We start from the raw sequence: 25647 nt of genomic DNA, 5'->3' as shown, positions 1-25647 counted from the left end.
ACTTTTTGACCAACGACGTATACGGGAGGCTTTGACCGGTGGCGATCGGCCTTAGCCTTGGTGCGCGCCCCCACTTGGAGTAGAGCCTCACGGGCTCTAGTCCAAGTGCGGTGACACCTCTGGATTAAGGCGTGAGCGGAGGGGACCGCGACCTCGGATTCCAGACTAGGAAAAATAGGTGGCTGGTAACCTAAACTACACTCAAACGGAGATAGGCCCGTAGCCGACACTGGTAACGTATTGTGGGCGTACTCCACCATGGAAATCTGTTGACTCCAAGAGGAAGGATTCTTAGAAACCAAACATCGCAACACCCTTTCCAGATCTTGGTTGGCTCTCTCGGTCTGACCATTGCTCTGGGGGTGGAACCCTGAGGACAGACTAACCGTCGCCCCCAGTAACTTACAAAATTCTTGCCAAAATTTGGACACAAACTGGGGTCCTCTGTCAGAGACCACGTCCATCGGGAGGCCATGTAAGCGAAAGATGTGGTCAATGACTGTCAACGCTGTCTCCTTAGCTGAGGGTAATTTGGGTAAGGGAATGAAATGAGCCGCCTTCGAGAACCGGTCCACCACAGTCAAAACGACTGTGTTGCCCTGGGAGGGCGGGAGGGCGGTGACAAAATCTAGAGCGATATGGGACCAGGGTCTCGAAGGGACAGGCAGCGGTTGAAGGAGCCCATCAGGCGGACGATTGGAAGTCTTACCAGTGGCACAGACCGAGCAAGCCAAAACAAAACTGTGGATGTCACGAGCCATAAGTGGCCACCAAAATCGTTGCTTGACTAAAAACTTAGTACGATTAACTCCTGGATGACAAGCCACGTTGGAGCAATGACCCCACTGTATAACGTCGGACCGTAATCCCTCCGGCACAAATAAGCGATTCGGTGGGCAACCGGGCGGAGGCATTACCCCTTCTAAGGCCGTCTTGACCTTCAATTCGATCTCCCATACGAGTGTGGAAACAAATAGGGTTTCCGGTAAAATGCACTCGGGAGTAGACGGGCGTTCGGAACGATCAAAAATGCGAGATAAAGAGTCGGGTTTGATGTTCTTAGAACCCGGGCGGTACGAGAGAGAAAAATCAAAACGACCGAAAAAAAGTGCCCACCGAGCCTGCCTGGAGTTCAATCTTTTGGCGGTTCTGATGTACTCTAGATTCTTGTGATCGGTCCAGACGATAAAAGGAACCCCCGCACCTTCTAACCAATGACGCCATTCCTCCAACGCTAACTTGACTGCCAACAACTCCCTGTTACCAATGTCGTAATTGCGTTCGGCTGGGGATAATCGATGAGAAAAAAACGCGCAAGGATGCATCTTATCGTCTGCGGGCGAACGCTGGGACAGGACTGCTCCTACCCCCACCTCTGATGCGTCGACCTCCACCACGAACTGACGTGAAGAATCAGGGGCAACGAGGATGGGAGCTGAAACAAAGCGGCTCTTGAGTTTGGCAAACACAGCCTCGGCTGTATCTGACCACCTGAACGGAGTTCTGGGGGAGGTCAAGGCAGTCAGAGGTGCGGCTAGTTGGCTGAAGTTGCGAATGAAACGCCGATAGAAGTTGGCGAACCCCAGAAACCTCTGCAGGGCCTTACGAGAATCTGGACTTGGCCACTCTACCACAGCCTTAACCTTCTCAGGGTCCACACGCATTCCCTCAGACGAAATGATGTATCCTAGAAAAGGAACAGACTGTGCATGAAAATCGCATTTCTCCGCCTTGACAAAAAGCCCATTCTCTAGCAACCTCTGAAGCACTCGTCGAACGTGTTGCACATGTTCCTGGAGAGACGAGGAAAATATCAATATGTCATCCAGGTAAACATATATGAACTGATCTATCATGTCTCGCAACACGTCATTGACCAGTGCCTGGAAGACTGCTGGGGAGTTGGACAGCCCGAAAGGCATGACCAAGTATTCAAAGTGCCCCCTGGGGGTGTTAAAGGCAGTCTTCCATTCATCCCCCTCCCTAATGCGAACCAGATGATAAGCGTTACGCAAGTCCAATTTCGTGAAAACAGACGCTCCCTGCAACCTCTCGAAGGCTGAAGACATTAACGGCAAAGGATAAGTATTCTTTACCGTGATGTTATTCAGCCCCCGGTAGTCAATACAAGGTCGCAGAGACCCGTCCTTCTTTCCCACAAAAAAGAACCCCGCCCCCGCCGGAGAAGAGGAAGGACGGATGAAACTGGTTGCCAGAGAATCAGAAATATATTTCTCCATAGCCTCCCTCTCCGGATTGGAAAGCGAATATAACTTGCCCTTAGGCGGAGACTTACCTGGCAGTAAATCTATGGCACAGTCATAGGGACGATGCGGAGGAAGAGAAGCAGCCCGAGACTTACTGAACACTTCCTTCAGATCGTGGTACTCCTCGGGCACGTTAGACAAGTCCCCTGCCTCCTCCTGTAACACAAAAACAGGCACAGACGGACAAGCAGACATCAGACAAGACTTATGACATTCCTTGCTCCACTCCAGAATAGCTCTTTGCTGCCAGTCCACACGAGGGTTGTGATGAATGAGCCAGGGGTGTCCAAGAACTACAGGTGCCAGGGGGGAATCCAGTATATAAAAAAAAATAGTTTCTGAGTGATTGCCTGAGGTGATGAGTGTGATGTTTTCGGTGATGAGCGAGATGATGGGAAGTTCTTGACCATTTAATGCGTGTACTGCAATCCTCTGTGTGAGTGGTTTAAGGGGAATCTGAAGTCTATGTGCAAAAGTACTGTCCATAAAATTACCCTCAGCCCCGGAGTCCAGAAGTGCTTGACAGTCGTGCTGGTGAATTGACCATCTCAGTCTTACCGGAAGGAGGGTAGATGTGGATGAGGTCTTCTCGGCGGAGATCCCACCCGATAGTAGCCTCATACTTACTATCGGGCTTGGCCTTTTACCGGGCAGTTGTAGGCAAAGTGTCCCGAACCTCCACAGTATAGGCAGAGGCCCTGGGACCTCCGCCTTTCCCTCTCCTCCCGGGAAAGCCGAGCTCGACCCACCTGCATGGGTTCGTGATCGAAGACTGGGCTGACCACGTCCCTGCCACTGGACCGTTGACCCTCTGCTCCAGCTGGAGACCAAATGGACGGTGCTCTTCCCCCGACTCTGGTGATGCGAGCGTCCACCCTCAGAGCGAGCTCGACGAGTCCATTCAGCGTCGTGGGGAGGTCCAGGGCGTAGATCTCCCTCTGGACGCGGTCAGCCAACCCATGCAGGAACATGTCCCACTGCGCCGCCTCGTTCCACTGGCTTTCGGCCGCCAGGGTGCGGAACTCGATCGAATAGTCCGAGACCGACCTGTCACCCTGACGGAGGTCGGCCAACACCCTGGCAGCCTCTCTCCCCGCGACGGCCCGATCGAACACCCGTCTCATCTCTGAGGAGAGTGCCTGGAACGAGGCACAGCAAGGGTCTTGATTTTCCCACACCGCTGTCCCCCATAACGCCGCCTTTCCGGTCAACAAGGTAATGACAAATGCCACCTTGGCTGGCTCATTATTGAAAGTTCTCGGTTGCAGTGCAAAATGCATGGCACAACGTGTCAGAAATGCTCTGCAGTAAGCAGACTCACCAGCGTATGATTCAGGAACAGGTAGGCGTGGCTCTGATGTCGTAGCGATCGCTGGTGGTGTGGGGGGAACAGCTGGTGTGGGTGGCGCAGCGGGAGCACGAAGTAGTTGGATCTGCTGGGTGAGCTCGGACACCTGCGTCACCAAAGCTTGTACCGCACGACCCGTGTCCCCTAAATTCCTCTCCTGAGAATCCATTCTTCTCGCGCTGTGCTGAAGGAATTCCTCCAACGAGGTCGGCGAACCTGCTGCTTCCATAGCACGGTCAGATCGTTCTGTCATGGTTGTCAAAAACAGGACGGAAGCAATCGCAGGTCTAACTCAGTTCTTTATTGAACAGTGAAAAGATTGACAGGAACACGGGTGTGGACTGATGACGCAGGGACCTCGATGGTCGAAGACGAACCCGTGAAGTGCAGTGGAAACCCAAACGACAATCCAACGAAGAGACGACGACAAATCCAACAGGAACACCACACGGAGAGACAAACATCCAACGAATCCGACAGGAACACCACACGGAGAGACAACATCCAACGATCTGACAAAGGAGATGAGAGAACTGTGAGAATATATGGTGAGATGAGATCGGCTGCAGCTGGTGATGTGATGACGATCAGCTGGAGCGGATCAAGGAATGACACTCATTCACGCCCACTACACACGTGCTTTCATACAACAACATAAACACGAGACGAGAAGGAAACAATGAACTTGTATACCGTGACACTCTGAGCCTGAGAGTGGTAAAATATACCGAATGTATCATGGGACCTCTCGAAGTGCTGCACAGCAGATCAAGCGCTGCGGCTTTCAGCAATCTCAAGATGGAATGCTGGGACGTGGAGTCTACCTCAGCCGAGATCTTAACAAGGCCACCAGATACCCGCTTCATTTGCCTGAACATCAAAGGGCTGTTATTAGAGTGAAGGTCGATGTAGGGAGAGTGAAGAAAATTGATCATCAAGGTCATCCATTGCAGAAAACCTGGCATGATCATGGGTATGACACTGCCTGGTGCCCTCCAAACTGTGGCATGGTGCCAAGTGGTCTTGAAGAAGACTGTGTTTGGGATCCACAGCGGATTCAGATCATTGATGTAATTCACCCAAAAGTGCAATCTGGTTATTAATGTTAAAAAGAAAAAACAGCAACAACATAAAACAGATAGAAGTTGCAAATGTACTGCTTCTTTTTTCATGAGTTTTCAGAATAAAATATTTAATGTCAAATGAATAATGCTCTGCATTGTGTTGTGGCAAAAATGTATTATCAAACCATCATCACTGCGTAAGAGACACTCTGAAACCAAACTGTCTTTTAAAAAGTATTTATTCTTGCAAGAAGGACCCATGTCACCACACAAAAGTTACGCTGTAGTGTGAGTGAGACAATACCAGGAAAAGGGCTGAGCGATCTTTATACTCACAGGGATTAAAGTTCTCCGTCGCTACGACGGATTTCCGTTAATTGCAGGGTTCCCGTCTTACTTAATTACAGAATTAATTGTGGTCTTAAATTCACTTTTCATAATGTTAAGGCCGTAAATAGGCATTCATTTCTCAAAAATTGTGATTGAGTGTGAAGAAGTCTTAAATTAAGGAAAGACGAGGTGTATTCATCCTGCTGAGGGGGGTGTGATAAAGCCTGGATTGGAGCGAAAGCACGTTCCTCTCTCCACTCTAAGCATTCTGTAATCACTTCGCTTATAGTCCAGTCCGGGTTTTCAATTCCCGCTCACAGAAAAACTGCTCCGTGTTCACTCAATTAATCTTATTTTTGGAGAAGTGCATGTCAGGCTAGGCTACAGCTGGTTTGCTGCGGTCCGAATCCGAGCGCTTTTGTTCCCGGCGCCCCCCGCTCCGTTGGTCTGGTTTCACACTCAACTTGATTCTATCCAACCCTGGTGCGTTTGCGTGCATATTAGGCTACGTCATCGCAAACGTGCACGGCTCATGATAGAAAACAGAATGCGGGTCAATATTGACCGTTTCTCAATACCAAATACGCAAACTTCGGACTTGCCAAGTTCGACTCAGGAGAACGAACTCCCGAGGACGAGAGGACGCGAGTCCGGTTATTCTGCAAATGGAACAGCTGCGATCTTGATCGCGTCACTCAGCTCGCTCTACGGTTATCTCTTTGTGTATATTTTAGGCAACAATAAAACGAAATATGGTATAAAATACAGCTCTGCCTCTTTTCATCAACAATAAAACGAAATATATACAAAACACCTCTTTTCATTTATAAATGAACATATTATCATAAACATATTAATGGCCACACAATTGTGGTTCGGACAACGCACATTAACTGCATATATTACTAGCAACACGAAATATAAAACACAACCCTGCTTCTTTTTGTTTTCATTTTAAAAATATGAAACATTATTGATCATTAAAACTGACATTTAACAAACAGAGACAGGGTTTGATCGTTTTATTTTATTATGCATGTACACATTCAGTGAAGAGAATGCATAGTAAAATATATAAAGAATATTTTATATATTTTAGAATATATAACATTACACAACCCTGTCTCTTTTTGTTAAATGTCAGTTTTAATGATCAATAATATCCAGTATAAAAGTATAAGTAGCCAAAGGCTGTAAGCTATGCAATGAGAAATAAAGCAAACAATTCAGTCAAACATTAGTCAGCTCTCTAAGGCTACAAAGTTAAAGTTAAATAGCCTAAATATATAAAGGTATGAAACTTCAGTTTGCCCTCAGCCAAAACGATTTGCCATGGAACAAACTATATATTAATATAATTTAGCATTGTTTGGTCTTATAAGATAAATAAAAACATGCACTGAAAAGTTATGTAGATGGTTGATGGTTGAAGCTAGGTAATTTTTTTTTTCATAGATTAAAATAGCTTTTAAAATACGCAAACTGGCAATATTAAAGTGGTTTAAAACATCTCCCCTTAAAACGCTATTGGTCTCGACTATTTAAATAAAGTTAAAGGAATATGAGGTTCCCACTCAGCCTTTCCCGATATGTCTCGGTTCTGCATTTCAGTTGTAAAACATGCATACATTTTCTGTTACCATTTCCCTCAACAAATAAGAAGAATCATGGTGCATTTCTTTGCATACCTATTACTGATCAATGAATATTAAAAAATGTCCATACAATTGATAATTCCAACTTGTTTTGAACATTACACTTACATGACTGTGTTCAAATTCAAAGCTAAAATCAAGGTTGTTACTGAAATGGAACCTATTATGCCCCTTTTTTACCAGGTGTATAAGTCTCAGCTCAGGTGTCCCAAAACGGGTTTGTGAAGTTTCAGCTCCAAGCAGCCCACAGGCAGGGGCGTAGCCAGGATATTATTTCTGGGGGGGCCAGCTTGGGCCAGTCTTTTATTTGGGGTGGCACTTGATTGTCAAAAACTACTATTTTAAAACTCACGCACCGCGTCACTCAGAGTAGCAGTATGGGCTCGTCAGGCCATAAACAATGGATTGAACTTCCTTATGAACACTAATAATGTCTTATTGATAATCCATGTTATTGGGATGGGTGCTTAGATAATGTGTGAGTGCGATGTGTCATGATTATGTGAGGGGTTAGGGACCTTAACATGAGACGGGGATGTTTTTAGTGCAAATGACAGAAAGACACAATATGAATTGTCATTTTAGGTGATAATTTATTTAGGTAAACCATAGCATTTTAAGTGCAATATTCAATTTATTTGTGATAATATAACATATTTAAAGAGAGAGAGAGAGAGAGAGAGAGAGAGAGAGAGAGAGAGAGAGAGAGAGAGAGAGAGAGAGAGAGAGAGAGAGAGAGAGAGAGAACATTACAACACAAATAAATAACAAGAGCAGACAGTATGTCTAAATAGAACACACATTTAATAACATTGCAGGCTCATGCCCCATAATACACTCTAGGTAGGCAAGAAAAACTAGAAGAAAAAAAATCAACAATATGTACAATGTAAAGTTTACAGTATCACTACAAACAGTAGTAGACTACAACGGTATCACAAACAATGAACATTATCACTAGCTTACAGTGATCGATTTTGCATCCTGCATCAAAGAGATTGATGCAGAATGATAACACAGCACTGGTGGTTTATGGGTTGCAGTACTGAAGACAGCTAGAAGGGGCACTCTTTGCTTGTGTGTGTGTGTGTGTGTGTGTGTGAGAGAGAGAGAGAGAGAGAGAGAGAGAGAGAGAGCGGGCACGATCGAACAGTGGAAACATGTTCGCTTTGCGTCTGCTGCAACAATTAACGTTAGCTTCCACTATAATCAAGAGCCTTGACCAGTGGTGGCCGTGGCCCCCCCTGGCCACCACGTAGCTCCGCCCCTGCCCACAGGTCATTTATTATACCATGTTGTAAATGAGTGCCCATTTTTGAGTGGAAGGAAAAACATGCTGTTTTTGTGCATGTATCTTTAAATGCAAATAAGCCGCTGCTCGCCACCACTTTCCAGAAAAGACTGGAGCTTTTACACCTCCTTCCTTGGATACTCTGCCAAAGCAAAACATCTGTATGGTTATGATTATCATATCGCGGTCGGGTCACACTGACGTGAAATTGCAGTTCTTCATCATCATGAAAGTTCATTATCTGCATGTGTTTTAAAGCCATATATATCAGTCTAAACTTCTGATACATGGTTTTCTGGGTAAACACAGAGAGCTGGATGTCAGACTGCACGTCTCGTGAGTGTAAAATAAGTTCTCTTTCAAGTCTTATTGTGCTTAAACTGTCAAATACACACAAGGTTATGTCAAAAACACAAAGTTCAGCATTATAGGGTGATTGTGAACACACACCGACACACATTTATGTTCAAACACCAAGTGAATTTTTACTGGGAAATATAATGTTTAGTTGGCCTGGTTCAAAAGGTAATTAAAAAAAAAAAATCTGAGAATTTGATTACAAAGATGCTTTTTATATGAAGCATGAACAAACTGTAGTCCATAACCAATAGCCACTTTCAGCCCATCATTCTGAGAAACTGACTTCCACATGTCTATTCTATTTATATCTAATCTAGTTATGTCATATTCAGAGTCCATAGTTTCATGTTCATATCTTCTTGGGTGGTGAAAGTTAATAGTAAACTGTTTTTCAGTGGTAGTATTAGTGTTGTGATCACCCTTTTTGAACATCAAAATACCGTATTAAAATGTTTTGCATTTACTGGTCTTGGGGGAGTTTCTAACATGTCATGATATTGATCACATATATTTTCCTTGTTTAACTTATAGGCTAAATAAATAATTTCATGTGTTTATCTTATCTGTTAAAATCATAACAGATGTGTTGTATATATTGTTTTTTAAATGATTAAATGTGTGGGGTTTCCAGTCCTGTAAATCAGAAATAAAGCTTAAGTGATAGGAAAATGGGGTAAAAAACGATAGTTCTTATTTTCATTGCAATAGTAATTAAACATGTAATCTAAAATAAATCAATAACAATATCATATATAAATATGAAATAAATAGGCCTACATTAAATGACTTAGAAATTTCAAATCATTCAGCAGTCCAAGTGTAGAAGCATCGGACCATTAAGCTTTGACTTCTACCATTGGGGGGCTAGTAGCCAAGTAGTCCAAGCAGTCCAGTAATTCCATAACACCAAGTATTTTATAAATGTAAAGTAAAATTTAGATTAGTGCAGTTTTTGTTTGTTTTCATAGAAGTTTGACAAAGGTTACATAACCTATTTGCCTAAAAATGATCAATATTGAATGAGAGTCTCTTGGATTTTGGTTAACGTTTTTTTAATATTATAAATATAATCAATAAAATTTACAGCACTATGCTTTAAACATGTCAAACATAAAGTGTTCTTGAAATCCATAATAGTTTACAAAGATGAAAAGAAACTGAAACTCAATGGAGTATTTCCCGTAATTGACACACCCTGAAAATGTGCCGTTTATGCATGCTTTCAGCAGGAACAATCAGCAATAGAAGCGACATCAGAGGTAAGGCACCACTTTGTCTTGGTGTTTTGGTCATTATAAAGCCTAATCCCAGAAAAACAAGTGAAATGATTTTATACTGTAGCCAATACTAATGGTATCTAAAACATCTTCTAATGTTTTATGCAATTAAAAATGCTTTTTGTCAATAGCACTGTATGATTCTGCAGTTCTTTGCCAATTTCTTTCCTGAGTTTTTCTCATGCCTGTTATTCAGTCCATTTACTAATTTGCATCCTTTTGCATGTCTCTGCAGCATTGTTTAGCCTCAGTCTTATTGGACTTGTTTTAATCCTATTGATTTTGACTTTAAAAAAAGCATTGCCTGACTGTTCTGTCCACACTTGAGTGATACAAACCTGTACAATCTGTACCTGTTCTGAGCACCATCTCCAAGCATCTCAAGAGTGATAATGTTATTTACAGGAATGCCATGATACTTATTTTCAGAACATGAATTGTGCCCCAAATACAAGCACATTAGGTGAATCATTTACCCATATGGGACTTAGAAAGTGTGTAAATAAATGTACTGTACGTGCTTACATTTCATATAATAAAACAATATGTCATAAGTTTAAATATGTCATAAGACAAAACCTGTATTGTGCTCACTTTCCCCGCCTCTTCAGCTTATTGGTTTAAGGTGTGTCCAAGACGATTGATCTCTGCTCAGACTGAATTTGTTATCACAAAGGTAATATATCCTGAATGTGATGATTTTGATAAATGTTTTAATATTCTACAAAATACAAACATGTATTCCTCCTTATGGACTTCCAAAACTGTTCTCCAAACTTGAACATGAAAACTGATTGGTTATTTTTTGTCTTTAGGCCATATTTTGTCTTTAGGCTTAAACATGTGGACAGAGAGTGACTTGTATCCAGGTGTGCCGTGTCTCCAAAGCAATACAGAACCTGTGAGTGGTCAAATATACCGAATGTATCACGGGACTACTGAAAGAGCAGCAGAACAGATCAAAGTCTCTGGCTTTCGGCCATCTCAGGGTGGAATGTTGGGACGTGGAGTCTACCTCAGCCGAGATCTTAACAAGGCCAGCAGATACCCGCTTGAAACGCCACATGAGAGAGTTGTTATTAGAGTGAAGGTTGATGTTGGGAAAGTGAAGAAGATTGACCATCAAGGTCATGCATGGCAGAAAACCTGGCATGATCATGGGTATGACACTGCCTGGTGCCCTCCAAACTGTGGCATGGTGCCAAGCAATCTTGAGGAAGACTGTGTTTGGGATCCGAAGCGAATCACTATTATTGATGTAATTCCACCAAGCCTTCAAAACACTATTCTAGCTGATCCAGTTGAAGGCAAAACCTACACAATGTTTTATGGCACATCTAAGGAGGATGCAGAAAAAATCAAAGCATATGGCTTTTGTCAGTCTAATGGCATACTCGGACGTGGAGTTTACCTCAGCCGAGATGTAGAAAAGGCCTTTAATGTCCCTGCACATTTACCTATGCATCAGAGAAGCGTTCTGAGAGTGAAGGTTAATGTTGGTAAAGTGAAAAAGATTGATCAGCAAGGTCATCCATTGCAGAAAACCTGGCATGATCATGGGCATGACACTGCTTGGTGTCCTCCACAATGTGTGATGGTGCGAAGTGGTCTTGAGCAAGACTGTGTTTGGGATCCAAGAAGAATCACAGTTATTGATGTCATTCGTCCAATCTAAGGAGTATGTGATGTTTGTTAGCTGAGCAATGAAAATCATATATTTTTTATCCTTGATTGGTTTGAAGTTTTGTCATATGGCTATATCGGCCTACATAATTTTTTGCCACAACTTGTTCATTCATTGCCAAAAGCAAACATGCATAGTATGAGTTGAGAAATTCTTTATTTGTATTTGATTAAACAATTTCATTTTTATAATAGTGAATTATTATATTTCTGAAGCAATGTAAAATCAATACATTGCCTATAGTCTAAATAAAGATATAATAAAGAAATAATAAAAACAATGGTGTCGTTTTCTTGTTAATGTTGTTCCATATATGTTTCTTACCTGGAAACTATCAAAGGGGGGGTTGCCTGTTCAGTTCAGAAGTCCACTGTTAGAGATCGACCTCGCGATTAGAGGCATAATAAGACCAAGGCAACAGGAAATCCCAGTTGAGGTGAATTTATTGCGCAGACAGTGCAATTCCCACAGCAAAAAACAAAGAAAAATAATAATAATATTTATACGTTTTTGTGGGAATGTAGCCACAACAGCAGTTTGAATAATTTGGTTAACAAACTTTCTTGAACACACACTTCGATTGGTTAACTATGAAGGTATTTTTGGTGCAAAACTACTGACCGCCTGTGACAGTGAAATTTGTAGTTGTAGAGAATAGCCACGCATGTGTATCAGTAAATTTGAAGTCACAGAGAGAAATGCATTAAGAGTTGCAAACTTGTAGACTTTTTTTTCTCTCCCACAAACACAACACAACAGTTACTCCTTCTCAAATTCTTCATTGCAGGTGCACAAATCCTATTCTACAAATCACAAATTAATAAACTTGTGCGCTCACATTTTTGCTTCGTAGGCCACCCTGTCTCTTGACATTGCGAGTTACACTGTCTATCCTTCCATTGAAGCTTAATTTCACCGCCCCAGTAAACTTTACTGGCCAATGGCATCCAGCGCACAAGCTAGGGGTGGAGCCATCTGCTATATAGCATTCACAGCAAAACAGCACTCATAGCCATTGCCTCTGAATCTTTCTCCTTCAGAGAAGCAAAGCATTGCATTAATCAATAAAAGCATTGGATTACTTACCTCTAGCCATTAACGACACCTTAAGAGGATGACGAGCAGTTCGTCTTGCCAATTTGCACACATCTGTTCCCTCGCTAGTTGCAGGTAACAGGGGTGGGGGGTCCGAATGTTGTTCCGCCAATTAAGTTTGCAATAGCAATAAAAACAAACATGTCTCAGAAAAAGGGCTATTTTGTTCCTCACTATTTTGATCTGTGTGACGTAAGCCCTCTCTTGTCAGAGTGGGGAATTAATATACTTGTGAACGGCTATACTCTTCAGTTTGTACGCAGACCACCCCACTTTAGTGGCCTGATGCAGTCAGTGGTGCCAGAACTGGACTAGCCTATTTTGCAAGCAGAGATTCAGTCTCTCCTGGTGAAGCATGCGATAGAGTTAGTGTCACCAGAGCACAGGGAAAGCGGTCTATACAGCTGCTACTTTCTAGTCCCCATAAGGGACTGAGGTCTCTACCCCATTTTGGATCTGACACATAATCGCACCCTGGCGAAATGCTCGTTCAAAATTATTACTGTGAAGCCGATCCTTGTGCACATTCAACCCGGTACTGGTTCGTGTTGGTGTATTTAAAATATGCTTATTTTCATAGCCAGATAGCCCCATGTCACAGGCGCTTTCTGAAATTTGTGTTGGAGGTAACTGTGTATCAGTGGACTGAAAGCAGTATCTTTTGCTTTGCAGCACTTTTTGCCTTACTTGAAGGACCGCATGTTCTCATTCGAACGGGCAACAGGGCAGCCGTATTGTATATCAATCACCAAGGGGGTATTTATTCTTGCCTGTTGCAGACACTGGCAAGACATTTACTCTTATGGGTTGAAGGTGCTTCCAGTCGATTTGAGCAGTCCACGTCACCGGTTGTCTGAACATGCTGTCCAGAAATGGAAGAGTCCAGAGAAAGTGGAAACTGCATCCTTAGAAAATCCAGCTGATTTTAAGCCTATTTGTGGAGGCGATCGATTTATTCACCTCAGAATAACGTGCACTGACCGCTGTTCTTTTCGATGACCAATGCCCCCTTGGAAGGGGATGCTCTATTGAGTCGCTGGTGAAGGGGCAAATATGCTTTTCCCCCGGATCAAGATCATGCCGCTGGTGCTGCACAAGATCAGTGAAGAGCGGGAGACAGTTTTGTTGGTTGCTTCGAACTGGCCCAACCATCTGTGATTTCTGGAGTTAATAGATCTCCTGGTATCTCCCCAGTAGCCGATTCCATTACGCAGGGACCTGCCATCTCAGGCAATGGACACAATATGGCACCCCAGCCCAAAGCTGTGGAACTTGCATGTCTGGCAGGTCAGGGTGACGGCCAGATAATGACTATATCGCAGCAAGTTTTGGACAAGATTGCAGAAGCAAGAGCCCCTTCGACCAGGCGCCTCTATGCTTTATAGTGGAAGGTCTTTGGTCAGACTGACACACAGACGCAGTTATGTGCCCAAATTGCTGTCTACATCATTCAGAGCGCAAGTTATAACACTGCAGGCGTTTCCACTGCAGACTTGACCTTTGAAGCCTGCGCTCATTCTACTAGTTTCTTTTTGGGCTTGGACAAAATAAAGGTCGATTCAGGATATCTGTCTGGCTGCAGGTCGGTCTTCTCAGAATACCTTTGCTAGATTTTACAACCTTGAAATTCCCTCTTTTGCACCACATGTTTTGTCTGAAATTCCAGCTGACTTTCTATTGGTTGTTGGTGTATTTGTATTTGTTTATTTTAGTACGAGCGGTGCTGCCACTGGTTTTTCAATGACCCTTGCTTGTGTCTGTCAATTTAATTTCGTTTCGTTTGAATAAATGTACATGCTTACATTTCATAGAATAAAACAATTTGCGTTGTAAAAAATGAAGGGAGAAAAAAATACTGTACATTGTACTCACTGCTTTAGATGCTTTTTTCCCCCAGATGCCTCTTCATCCTATTGGTTTAAGGTGTGTCCAAGAGGATTGATCTTGTCTCAGACTGAATTTGTCTTTGTTGAGATAAGTAACATATACCCAGAATGTGATTATTTAGAAAAATATTCTAATATATTATACAAAATGTACCAAAACAAACATGTATTCCTCCTTGTCGACTTCTATTTCTCCTGTTCTTTGTCCCTACTTGAACATGAAACCTAGAAAGAAAACTAGGTTTTTTTTTAACTGTTATTGTTTGACTTTGGGCTTAAACATCTGGACAGAGAGTGACATATATCCAGGTGTTTCGTATCTCCAAAGCAATATAGAGCCTGTCAATGGTCAAATATACCGAATGTATCACAGGACTACTGAAAGAGCAGCAGAAGAGATTAAAGTCTCTGGCTTTCAGCCATCTCAAGATGGAATGCTGGGACGTGGAGTCTACCTCAGCCAAGATCTTAACAAGGCCAGCAGATACCCGCTTGAAACGCCACATGAGAGAGTTGTTATTAGAGTAAAGGTTGATGTTGGGAGAGTAAAGAAGATTGACCATCAAGATTGATCATGGGTATGACACTGCCTGGTGCCCTCCAAACTGTGGGATTGTGTCAAGCAATCTTGAGGAAGACTGTGTTTGGGATACAAAGCAAATCACTATTATTTATATAATTCCACCAAGCCCTCAAAACACTATTCTAGCTGATCCAGTTGAAGGCAAAAACTACACAATGTTTTATGGCACATCTAAGGAGGATGCAGAAAAAAATCAGTATTTAAAATACATATACAAATCATTCTCAGTCTAATGGCATACTTGGACATGGAGTTTACCTCACCCGAGATGTGGAAAAGGCCTTAACATGTACATGCATCAGGCAAGCGTTCTGAAAGTGAAGGTTAATATTGGTAAAGTGAAAAAGATTGATTATCAAGGTCATCCATTGCAGAAAACCTGGCATGATAATGGGCATGACACTGCTTGGTGTCCTCCACACTGTGGGATGTCGCAAAGTGGCAGGGCCGGCCCGAGGCATAAGCGAACTAAGCGGCCTGGCCACCAAGGGGCCCCCCAATCGAGTTTAAAAAGTTTTTAGATTACTTAAACAAGTGACAAAAATTAATGAATGAATATCAATGAATGAATGAATAATTCAAGACAAGAAAATTCTGATTTCACTGCTGCTGTGTCTGCCAGAGTTAAAGGGCACCTATTATGCAAAATTCACTTTTACATGGTGTTTGAACATAAATGTATGTTGGCAGTGTGTGAGCAAAACCACCCTGTCTCAGAACGAGCTGTTCTAAGATTCGGTACAATGTGACGTAGAATTGTGCAAGCCCCACCGACGTGGTTTGATTGAAACTGTGGTTTTGGCATAGACCCGGCCCTCGGTGATCTGTACACCATCCTCTATTGTTTCAACGACAGCCGCTGTTCTGACGATTTGTGCTGCCTTGTCGAAAATGTCTCATAAGAAACATAAGTGTTCAGTTGTGGAATGTAATAATGTACATAGTTGTTTTCACTTACTTCCGACATCAGAGCCACTGAAAACGCAGTGGATGGATTTTATTTACGAAGGAAAGGCGACACTTAAAGCTGCAGTAGGGAGTTTTGAGAAAATGTTGACTTAGCCTGAAAATTTGAACAAGCACAACTTACAGGTCCAACCCCCTTGCTCTCTGCTGCGCTACAGCCCTCCCTCCACAGCTCCTCCCCCACAGCCATGGCCGTAGCCAGCTATGAGGTCACCGAGGTCCGGACCTCTGTCATTTTTTTACATTCAAAAATAAAACGTCAAGCTCTCTGAATGATTAATTAGCCGTGTTTAAACCACCTCATATGAGTGTTTGCAATTCATGTTGTTGCGAGAAGCTAGCGCAGTGAACGGGGCTTGAGAGCCCGTTGTGAGTGAGGGTGCGGCTGCAGCCTCCGTGTTGCCAGATCCACCTAAGGGAAAGGTGGCAGTAGTCTCCAGGACCTGTTTTTCTGATTTAATGTGACACTTTAGAAAGTTATTAAAGTGGAAAGTTGCATGTTAGGTTTAGTGATATATTAATCTTATTTCCAAAACACAAGCTTTGAACTTATTTCGGATTATTATTATTATTATTTTGTTTTGCTTGTTTTTCGTAGCAATATCTGGCAACATTTTACTGTCGGCATTAATAAAAAAAAAAGCTTATAGACAAACTGTAATTGCATAAAGCTACCACATTCGGTAAGACAAACGCAATGATCATCGTGATTATCTGTAAGAAATGTATAACACTATCAAAAACAACAGCATAATACAGATAAGTTTGTTACAGAATGAAATTTGACAAATAACTTACTGGCCAGCAGGAAGACGGCTCATGCTGTTTTAACCTTTCACAAAGTCATCATAAAAACAGATTAGTATCAGGACCACCGATGACGGCGGATTATAAACATTTATGGAACATTCACTAATAGGAACGAAACATCAACAATATGCTTTACATTGACAATGGCCTGCCCATACTTTGACTACAAACTTGGTCCTCAAATCATTATGTATTTTGCAATACATGTAACTTTATAACGCTGCACTCTTTCTATAAGTTATAAATAGCTAGTAAGATAACGTTAAAGGATTATTTCACTTTTAAAAAAAACTTTTGCTGATCATTTACTCACCCCCATGTCATCCAAGATGTCCATGTCTTTCTTTCTTCAGTCGAAAAGAAATTAAGTTTTTTGATGAAAACATTCCAGGCTTTTTCTGGACTTCAATAGGACACAAACGTTTCAAGGACCAAATGACAGTTTCAGTGCAGCGTCAAAGGGCTTTAAACGATACCAGACGATGAATAAGGGTCTTATCTAGCTAAATAATCGGTCATTTCAAAAATAAGTAAAAAACTTTAAGTTTTATAAGCACAAATGCTCGCCTTGCTCTGTTCTGTGATGCACGTTCGTGATCCTGTTCGATCTCGTTCATCAAAATGAACAAATCTTTTTTCGAGTCATTTCGTTCGTTGAATGAACGAAATGACTCTAAAAAAGATTCGTTCATTTGGATGAACGAGTTCGAACAGGAGAGTCACGAACGACGGTACGCGCTCGCGCTGTGCAAGAGAGGGGTGATCAGCGCGTACACGAGCGTGATTGACACTGCTAAGACATTCCTCCTGGCTCTGATTGGTTGTTTCTGACCGGGAGCGGTGTATTTCTGCAAATGGCAATAGGACCACAGGGAGGAGCCAGAGGAGCTTGATTTTGTCACAGATTATCTGTCTCATATTCTACTGTCAGGACATAATGACAGTTTTAACAAATATTTGTTTACAAAAGTTACCTACTGGAGCTTTAAACTTCCAAAATACGTTTATGTTTGCGCGAATCATTTTCTGGCTGACTGTTTTGTGAACGAGGGTCAATTCAAAGCAGGTCTTGCTTCAAAGTTAATCCTCAAGTGTGGATCGTTGCCTACTGTTCGCGATCCAACGTCACCTCCAGTAGAAGTAAGTGTATTTTATGATTTTTTGAGCAAATAGTCATTTCAGTCGATGTCAGCCAATTCAATAACATTTGCCACATAAGCACCTGTACAAGTAATGTAAACATGACGCAACAGGTCCCTTGCATAAATGTAATTTTGTTTGTACGTAGCAAATGTTATCACAGTATTTGTGTTTGTAGTTTCAAAAAATTGTGCCAACATTATCACAGTTTCTGTGTGTGTGTTGCACATCCATAATTGCAAAGGGGACGCGATTACAACTCTATAAGTACATACATGATACATGTATCAAATAACCATTCTGAGACGTCCTGGTCCATTCTCATTTGTGTTTCTTCTGCCGGAGTCTCTTCATCATCTGGGTCTGATTCCGGTTCAAACATGTACGGCTGAATGTCATACAAAACAGCGGGTCTGTTATTCTCAGCCATTCTGCTTCTACCGACTGTTTATTGCCATAGGTATGCAAGTTACGCCCTCATCCAAAGGCAGGGCGGGGATATGCAGCTCATTTACATTTAAGGTGGTACACAACAAAACAGCTCTTTTTAAAACAGCCCCCAAAAATGACATTTTCATATGGTTGTAATAAATTAACTGTGTGGTATTTTGTGCTGAAACTTCACAAATACATTCTGGGGACACCCGAGACCAATATTACATCTTGTAAAAAGAGGCACAATAGGTGCCCTTTAAGTCATGCGCATAATCTAGACACCTCGTGAGTGCATAGACAATTCGTGCGGAACTGCGCATAGTCACGGTATCGGTTTAAGTTAGAGAAAATAGCCGCAGGGGAACTTAACCTTCTAGGTGTAAGGGTAGCAGTTTGAATAAATAATAAACATGGCCGTTTGAACTCTTCTCCACTTTATTATACCACACATCAGATCATTAACTCCAAAATCCCGCGACACTCCAGTACCAACTACCAAGTGCGCACGACCCATTCCTATCTACGGGAGCCCCGAGGGGAAAAATGGATTGCATACACACATACAACGAGCGCCAGTACATCATTACCGGTATTATAGTAACAGACTTTGTTGGATTCTGTCATGTAGCCTATAATCCAACAAAGTCTGTTATAATAATAATAATAAAAGAGATTTTGAGAACAGTTATACTGTATTGAGACAGTTGAGAAATAATAATATTTTTACAGTTTTCAACAATAATTGTCATTGTTGAACCCTTGCTCTTATTATGTTTCTGATTTCTCAGTTTTGTCATTATTTTAGCAAATAATTTATATTAGATGTTTTGAGGCAGTTTGTTTTAAGAAGTTTCAAAGAGTTAGTAAAAGAGTAAAGTAAAAGTTAAAACTTTTTTATTTTAAGTGGCATCTATTTTTTATTAAGTATTTATTTTGTATTATACATAACCTCACTGTATTCATTTATAATGTATCATTATTGCGTGACATTTGTGTCAATAATTGTCAAGCGCAGGTGACTTCACGTAGTGGGAGGGGCCCCCCAAATCAAATTCGGTCTCTGGCTGGACGGTCTCTGGCTGGACGTGGCTGACGTGAAGCTCTGGCTGGACGTGGCTGACGTGAAGCTCTGGCTGGACGTGGCTGACCTGAAGCTCTGGCTGGGCGTGGCTGACGTGAAGCTCTTCGGTGTTCCAAGACGGCCAGCCTATTGAGAGGTATGCAAGGGACTTTTTGTCTTGCTGTCATCGGGGAACATTAAATGACACCCAGCTCATGGACCTGTTTTTGAGTGGGCTGGATGATGACGTTGCTCAATTGATGCCGGAGGACTATACCGGCTGGACCCTAGAAGGGTATGTCGACCTAGCCCTCTCCTTGAGCGGTACGGCATTTACTGTGGGCTTGGCTGATGAAATACCCTGCAAGCTCACAGTACCCCCAGAGCCCTCACCGCTGGTCGCATCCAGTTCAGGGTCTTCACAGCTCCACGTCCAGTCTGCCCAGCCAGAGTCGGTTTACGTCTCGCCTGCCTGGCCTGGGAATCATCATGTCTTGCTAACCATCAAGCCAGCCACTGGATCGGTCTATGGACGGACAGGACCGGTTCCCAGCTTGGCCGATCCCCCGCTTATGTCTGCACGCGCTGCCAAGAGGGCCATCGTTCAAGGGTTCAGTCCTGCCGAGCCAGACCCAGAGCTTCACGTCCAGCCAGAGCTTCACGTCAGCCACGTCCAGCCAGAGCTTCACGTCAGCCACGTCCAGCCAGAGCTTCACGTCAGCCACGTCCAGCCAGAGCTTCACGTCAGCCACGTCCAGCCAGAGCTTCACGTCAGCCACGTCCAGCCAGAGCTTCACGTCAGCCACGCCCAGCCAGAGCTTCACGTCAGCCACGCCCAGTCAGAGCTTCACGTCAGCCACGTCCAGCCAGAGCTTCACGTCAGCCACGTCCAGCCAGAGCTTCACGTCAGCCACGTCCAGCCAAAGACCGTCCAGCCAGAGACCGTCCAGCCAGAGACCGTCCAGCCAGAGACCGTCCAGCCAGAGACCGTCCAGCCAGAGTCTTGCCAGTGTCTACGGACAAGATGGCCGCCTCCGAGCCAGTGTCTACGGACAAGATGGCCGCCTCCGAGCCAGTGTCTACGGACAAGATGGCCGCCTCCGAGCCAGTGTCTACGGACATGATGGCCACCTCCGAGCCAGTGTCTACGGACAAGATGGCCGCCTTCGAGCCAGTGTCTACGGACAAGATGGCCGATCTAGAGTCTGTTCACGTTCCTTCCTCCGAGCCAGTGTCTACGGACAAGATGGCTGAACCAGAGACTGTTCACGTCACTTCCTCCGAGCCAGTGTCTACGGACAAGATGGCCGCCTCCAAGCCAGTGTCTACGGACAAGATGGCCACCTTCGAGCCAGTTTCTACGGACAAGATGGCTGAACCAGAGATTGTTCACGTCACTTCTGCCGAGCCAGAGACTGTTCAAGTCACTTCAGCCGATCCAGAGACTGTTCAAGTCACGTCAGCCGATCCAGAGACTGTTCAAGTCACGTCTGCCGATCCAGAGACTGTTCAAGTCTCGTCTGCCGGTCCAGAGACTGTTCAAGTCACGTCTGCCGATCCAGAGACTGTTCACGTCACGTCTGCCGATCCAGATACTGTTCACGTCACGTCTGCCGATCCAGAGACTGTTCAAGTCACGCCTGCCGATCCAGAGACTGTTCAAGTCACGTCTGCCGATCCAGAGACTGTTCAAGTCACGCCTGCCGATCCAGAGACTGTTCAAGTCACGCCTACCGATCCAGAGACTGTTCAAGTCACGCCTGAACCTGAACGCTCAGCGGAGCCGGTATCTGCTCCTGAACCAATGTTTGTTTCTATGTTTGTGTCTGTCCTTGTGGCCGTTACTGTTCTGGTGTCTGTTCCTGAGCCAGAGCCAGTGTCTGTTCCTGAGCTGGCGTCTGTTCCTGAACCCATTTTTGTTTCTGTGTTTGTGTCTGTCCTTGTGGCCGTTACTGTTCTGGTGTCTGTTCCTGAGCCAGAGCCAGTGTCTGTTCCTGAGCTGGCGTCTGTTCCTGAACCCATTTTTGTTTCTGTGTTTGTGTCTGTCCTTGTGTTTGTTCCTGAGCCGGGTTCTGTTCCTGTGCCGTGGTCGCCCGAGGGCTCTTCACCGCCCTGGCCGCCCGATGGGTCGTCTGCTTCGCCCTGGCCGCCCGATGGGTCGTCTGCTTCGTCCTGGCCGCCCGATGGGTCGTCTGCTTCGCCCTGGCCGCCTGAACTGCCTGCTCCTCCCTGGTCGCCTGCACATCCTGCTCCACCCTGGCCTTCCGTCCTGACGCAGTCTCCAGGTCCTCTTCCGCTCCACGGGCCTGGCCCTCCATCCCACCCCCGGATCCGCCTCCGCTCCACCTCCCTCCTGGACAATTTGAGGAGCGTCTGGAATCCGCTCCTTAAAAGGGGGGGCTATGTAATGGCCACCAGCTGGAGTGCCCTTGAGAGCCACCAGAGGGCACTCCAGATAAGACTATTATCACTCACAAACTACATTTCCCATAACTCACTGCCCGGACTTACCATCACTGATCACATTCACCTGTACCTCATTCACTGATTGCATTCACCTGTGTCTCATCCTGTTAGTCTGTCTATTTATACCAGGTTCATTCATTCACTCACCGCAAAGTGACTCACCGCTTGTTTTAGTGTCACACTGCAATTCTGAGCATTCTCCCCGTTTTCTTGTCTCTTGGTCTTTTTGGATTTCTTGCCTGTTTTGGATTACTCTTTTGCCTCTGACCCCTGCCTGCTTTGTGTGTTTGTTTGTACGGACTGCCTGCCTGTGTTTGACCTTGCCTGTTTTGGATTACCCCTTAATAAAACTGAATTTGGATTCTCCACCTTCGTGTCTCGGAGCAGTTTCGTGACAAGCTGTTGAACTGGTGCGCTATTTTAATCTTCATGATTTTGGCCTGGTAGTACGGTTACCGGGAGGGGACATGTTCGGTTCACTTATTTTTGTCGTGGCCACAACATATAAACTCGTGGGAACGTCATATTAAGTCGTGGGAATATCGAACTCCAACGTCAAACCCAGTGCAAAACTGCGAAAAAAAAGCCCATTCAATTTAAGAATGCGCTTCAGGTGTCTTTCACTTAACGTACCCATGTCTTAATGCCAAAGACCGCACTAGCCTCTATATTTATATGACATTTCTAAGCAGCCAAGTCTATTACTTTAAGCAGCTGATGGCTGCTGGACGGTGCTTGTTAATGGACGCGCTCGCTTGGGTTGTTATTCACAGCAATGTCCACACCAAGTTTAATATGCTTACATTGTAGATTTATTTTACCGTGACTGTTCCTCATTTCCATGTAAGCAAGAGTCCAACAAACAGTCAATAAATCCACAGTTACAATTTCTTCACCCTGGCAGATTTCCTACTGCACAGCATGGCACATCATAGCTCAGTGTAGCATAGCTTAGCGGTCAAAAAACTGTGTGCACCTTCCCTCCAGCAACACATGTCACCTGAAGGAAGGTTCCTACCTATATTCAGCAACCAATTACCCAAAGAGAGACCCCTACTGGACACACACCTGCATAAGCTTTAGATAAAGACAAAATGGCTCTTACATACCGGCCCCTAATTGGGATGAATCAAACATACCAATTCCCAATACACAAATAGTGAGCACAATAAACACACATGACGCTTATCACAAAACCCCTTAGCCCATAGACTCGTGTAAAAAACAAAGCTTTGCTACAGGCCTGTCTATAACACTGGTCTTAGTTTGTAAACGCACAGAACGAACCAGCCCCTTTTTGTCAGGGAATGTTTCCAAAACTCTTCCGAGTGGCCAGGAGCCTCGAGGCGCCGTTGGATCCATAATGGCCACAATGTCTCCAGGCTTGAGGCTATTCTTAGTTTTATTCCATTTCTGCCTCTCCTGCAGCAAAGGTAGGTATTCTCTCACCCATCTCTTCCAAAAGAGATCTGAAATGTATTGGACCTGTCTCCACCTTCTTTTTATATACAAATCATGTACATCAAACAATCCAGGAGATAATGTCGGTTTTCCTTTCAGCAACAGGATATGATTAGGGGTCAGAGCTTCAAGATCCATTGGATCGTCAGACAATTTTGTGATTGGTCGATCATTTAAAATGGCCTCAGCTTCACACAATACTGTGTGGAAACCATCATCATCAAGCATCTGCTGTTGGAGAACTGCAGTGAAGATTTTCCTCAACATGCGGATGACCCGCTCCCAAACCCCACCATAATGGGACCCAGCAGGAGGATTGAAACTCCACTTAATGCCCTTCTGGCATAAAACTCCTTGAATGTTAGCCTGATTCAATGATGAAAGAGCATCGATCTCTTCAGGGAATCTTTGCTGTTGGCAGTAGCAGATTATAGCCAGCTCCGCTTCCATAAGATCTTCTGCTGACAAGATTTGTCCTCCTGTTGCATCTTTAACTATCTGACTCTCTTGCACCAAAGCACTCTGCTTGTTGGCATCAGCAATATCTGGCTCCATCCTTTTGCGAGTTCTTCTCAACAATAATATCCTCTTCAACCTAAGCAACCAGCCAACTGCTACTCGAAGTTTCCTCCAATCTGAAAAGTAAGCCATCAGCCAATCTGTACCCTTCAGTGAACCTTGAGTATTTACCACATTTACAACGACTTCCTTCAGGTGACATGTGTTGCTGGAGGGAAGGTGCACACAGTTTTTTGACTAAATGTAAGCAGCCAAGTCTATTACTTTAAGCAGCTGATGGCTGCTGGACGGTGCTTGTTAATGGACGCGCTCGCTTGGGTTGTTATTCACAGCAATGTCCACACCAAGTTTAATATGCTTACATTGTAGATTTATTTTACCGTGACTGGTCCTCATTTCCATGTAAGCAAGAGTCCAACAAACAGTCAATAAATCCACAGTTACAATTTCTTCACCCTGGCAGATTTCCTACTGCACAGCATGGCACATCATAGCTCAGTGTAGCATAGCTTAGCGGTCAAAAAACTGTGTGCAGCTTCCCTCCAGCAACACATGTCACCTGAAGGAAGGTTCCTACCTATATTCAGCAACCAATTACCCAAAGAGAGACCCCTACTGGACACACACCTGCATAAGGTTTAGATAAAGACAAAATGGCTCTTACAACATTCCTAATTTAAAGTAAAATGTTATTTCTTCTGTCATCTCCATCCCTGCAGCCCAGTCTATGCTATGGTAGCCTACGGTTACAGTATTGGCCGCTGTGGCTCCCTCAACATAACTCGTGGCCACGACAAATAGATGTCGTTCTCTCAAAATATGAAGTCGTGGCCACGAGAAAAAATATATCGTTCCCTCAACATATGATCTCGAGGCTACGACTTTGCATCGCGTGGCCACGACATAATTATGTCGTTACCTCAACAAAATGATCTCGTGGCCACGACTTATAATCACGTTCCTATGACTTAATATGATGTTCCCACGACTTAATATCACGTTCCCACAAGTTTATATGTTGTGGCCACGACAAAAATAAGTGAACCGAACATGTCCCCTCCCGGTCACCGTATGATTGGCTGCAGTGGATGGTTGACGTCGCTTGATGTGGATGGCTAATGGCCAATGGCGATTTACTAGGAAAGTGAAAGTAGAAGAGGGACGGGGAGACAAATCGAAGATTTGATTGTTTTAGAAATGTCTCGCCCGGCTGAAACCAAGGTTTTAATTAGTGTTGACTGTTCGCGACAGCGCTTGATCGCACCCTTGCTTTTAAAGTGAGTTTTATTTTTACTTTCAGAAAGGGCTAGCCTACTGTTTGAAAAGTGCCGGTATTCTTGTGTATGCCTTCAACTACACTGGTTAATGCTATTTTGTAATGTTTTAACTGGTCTACGTGCTAAAAGTTTGCTCAAGTAGCTACCATAAAAAGAAGGCTGGACTAGGCATTTCCCGGGAGTAAATAGCTTGTGTGTTTGAATTCAACGAGTGGTAAGTGGAATTTCTACATCACAGATAATGTTTTGTAAATGTTAGATTATTTTCATCATAATTTACTTTTATTTAAGTTGTGATCCAGTATAAATCTTCTTATTTGTTTCTATGGATATTTTGAAGATATTGACACTATTGTGATTTGTCCAGGTGATATTTGTGATTTGTCCAGGTGCAAATGTGGGGTGGAAATGGTTCAACTTCTCTCCAAGGCAACACATATCCAAGATCAGGTCGTCTACACAATGTATCATGGCACATCCATGGAGGCTGCAAAGAAAATTAGAAAAGAGGGATTTCGTCAGTCTGATGATGGCATGCTGGGACGTGGTGTCTACCTCAGCCGAGATCTACAGAAGGCCTGCAGGTATCCTCTGAATCTGCGTGCATACCAGAGAGTGATTCTGAAAGTAAAGGTCAATGTTGGGAAAGTGAAGAAGATCAACCGCCAAGGCC

The 25647-nt window shown here is 43.8% G+C and overlaps 2 protein-coding genes, 1 long non-coding RNA gene and 1 pseudogene across 3 annotated transcripts in view; all 4 read left to right on the top strand.

Annotated features, from left to right (window-relative positions):
* LOC143740943 (uncharacterized) overlaps nt 1-4834 on the top strand; it is a 77268-nt gene extending 72434 nt beyond the window's left edge. The window contains exon 3 of the mRNA XM_077233124.1: nt 4331-4834. Within this exon, the coding sequence (XP_077089239.1) occupies nt 4331-4718 (388 nt within the window). The 3' untranslated portion in view covers nt 4719-4834. The remainder of the gene's footprint in view (nt 1-4330) is intronic.
* Nucleotides 4835-10387: 5553 nt separating this feature from the next.
* LOC143740937 (uncharacterized) lies at nt 10388-11320 on the top strand. Its single transcript, XM_077233118.1, has one exon. It carries the CDS (start codon nt 10434-10436, stop codon nt 11265-11267), a length of 834 nt encoding a protein of 277 aa, XP_077089233.1. The 5' UTR covers nt 10388-10433; the 3' UTR covers nt 11268-11320.
* Nucleotides 11321-14475: 3155 nt separating this feature from the next.
* On the top strand, nt 14476-22804 carry LOC143740673 (uncharacterized; annotated as a pseudogene).
* Nucleotides 22805-24861: 2057 nt separating this feature from the next.
* Nucleotides 24862-25376, top strand: LOC143740945 (uncharacterized). The gene is made up of 3 exons (XR_013204915.1): nt 24862-24974; nt 25104-25188; nt 25342-25376. It is a non-coding gene; the product is annotated as an uncharacterized LOC143740945 (long non-coding RNA).
* The last annotated feature ends 271 nt before the right edge of the window (nt 25377-25647 follow it).

This window comes from Siphateles boraxobius, unplaced genomic scaffold, assembly GCF_051911475.1.
Source record: "Siphateles boraxobius isolate OS27281-9 unplaced genomic scaffold, OSU_SipBor_1 18, whole genome shotgun sequence".
Lineage (NCBI taxonomy): Eukaryota > Metazoa > Chordata > Actinopteri > Cypriniformes > Leuciscidae > Siphateles > Siphateles boraxobius.
The sequence above is the reverse complement of the archived record's forward strand: the minus strand, read 5'-3'. Positions and strand labels throughout refer to the sequence as shown.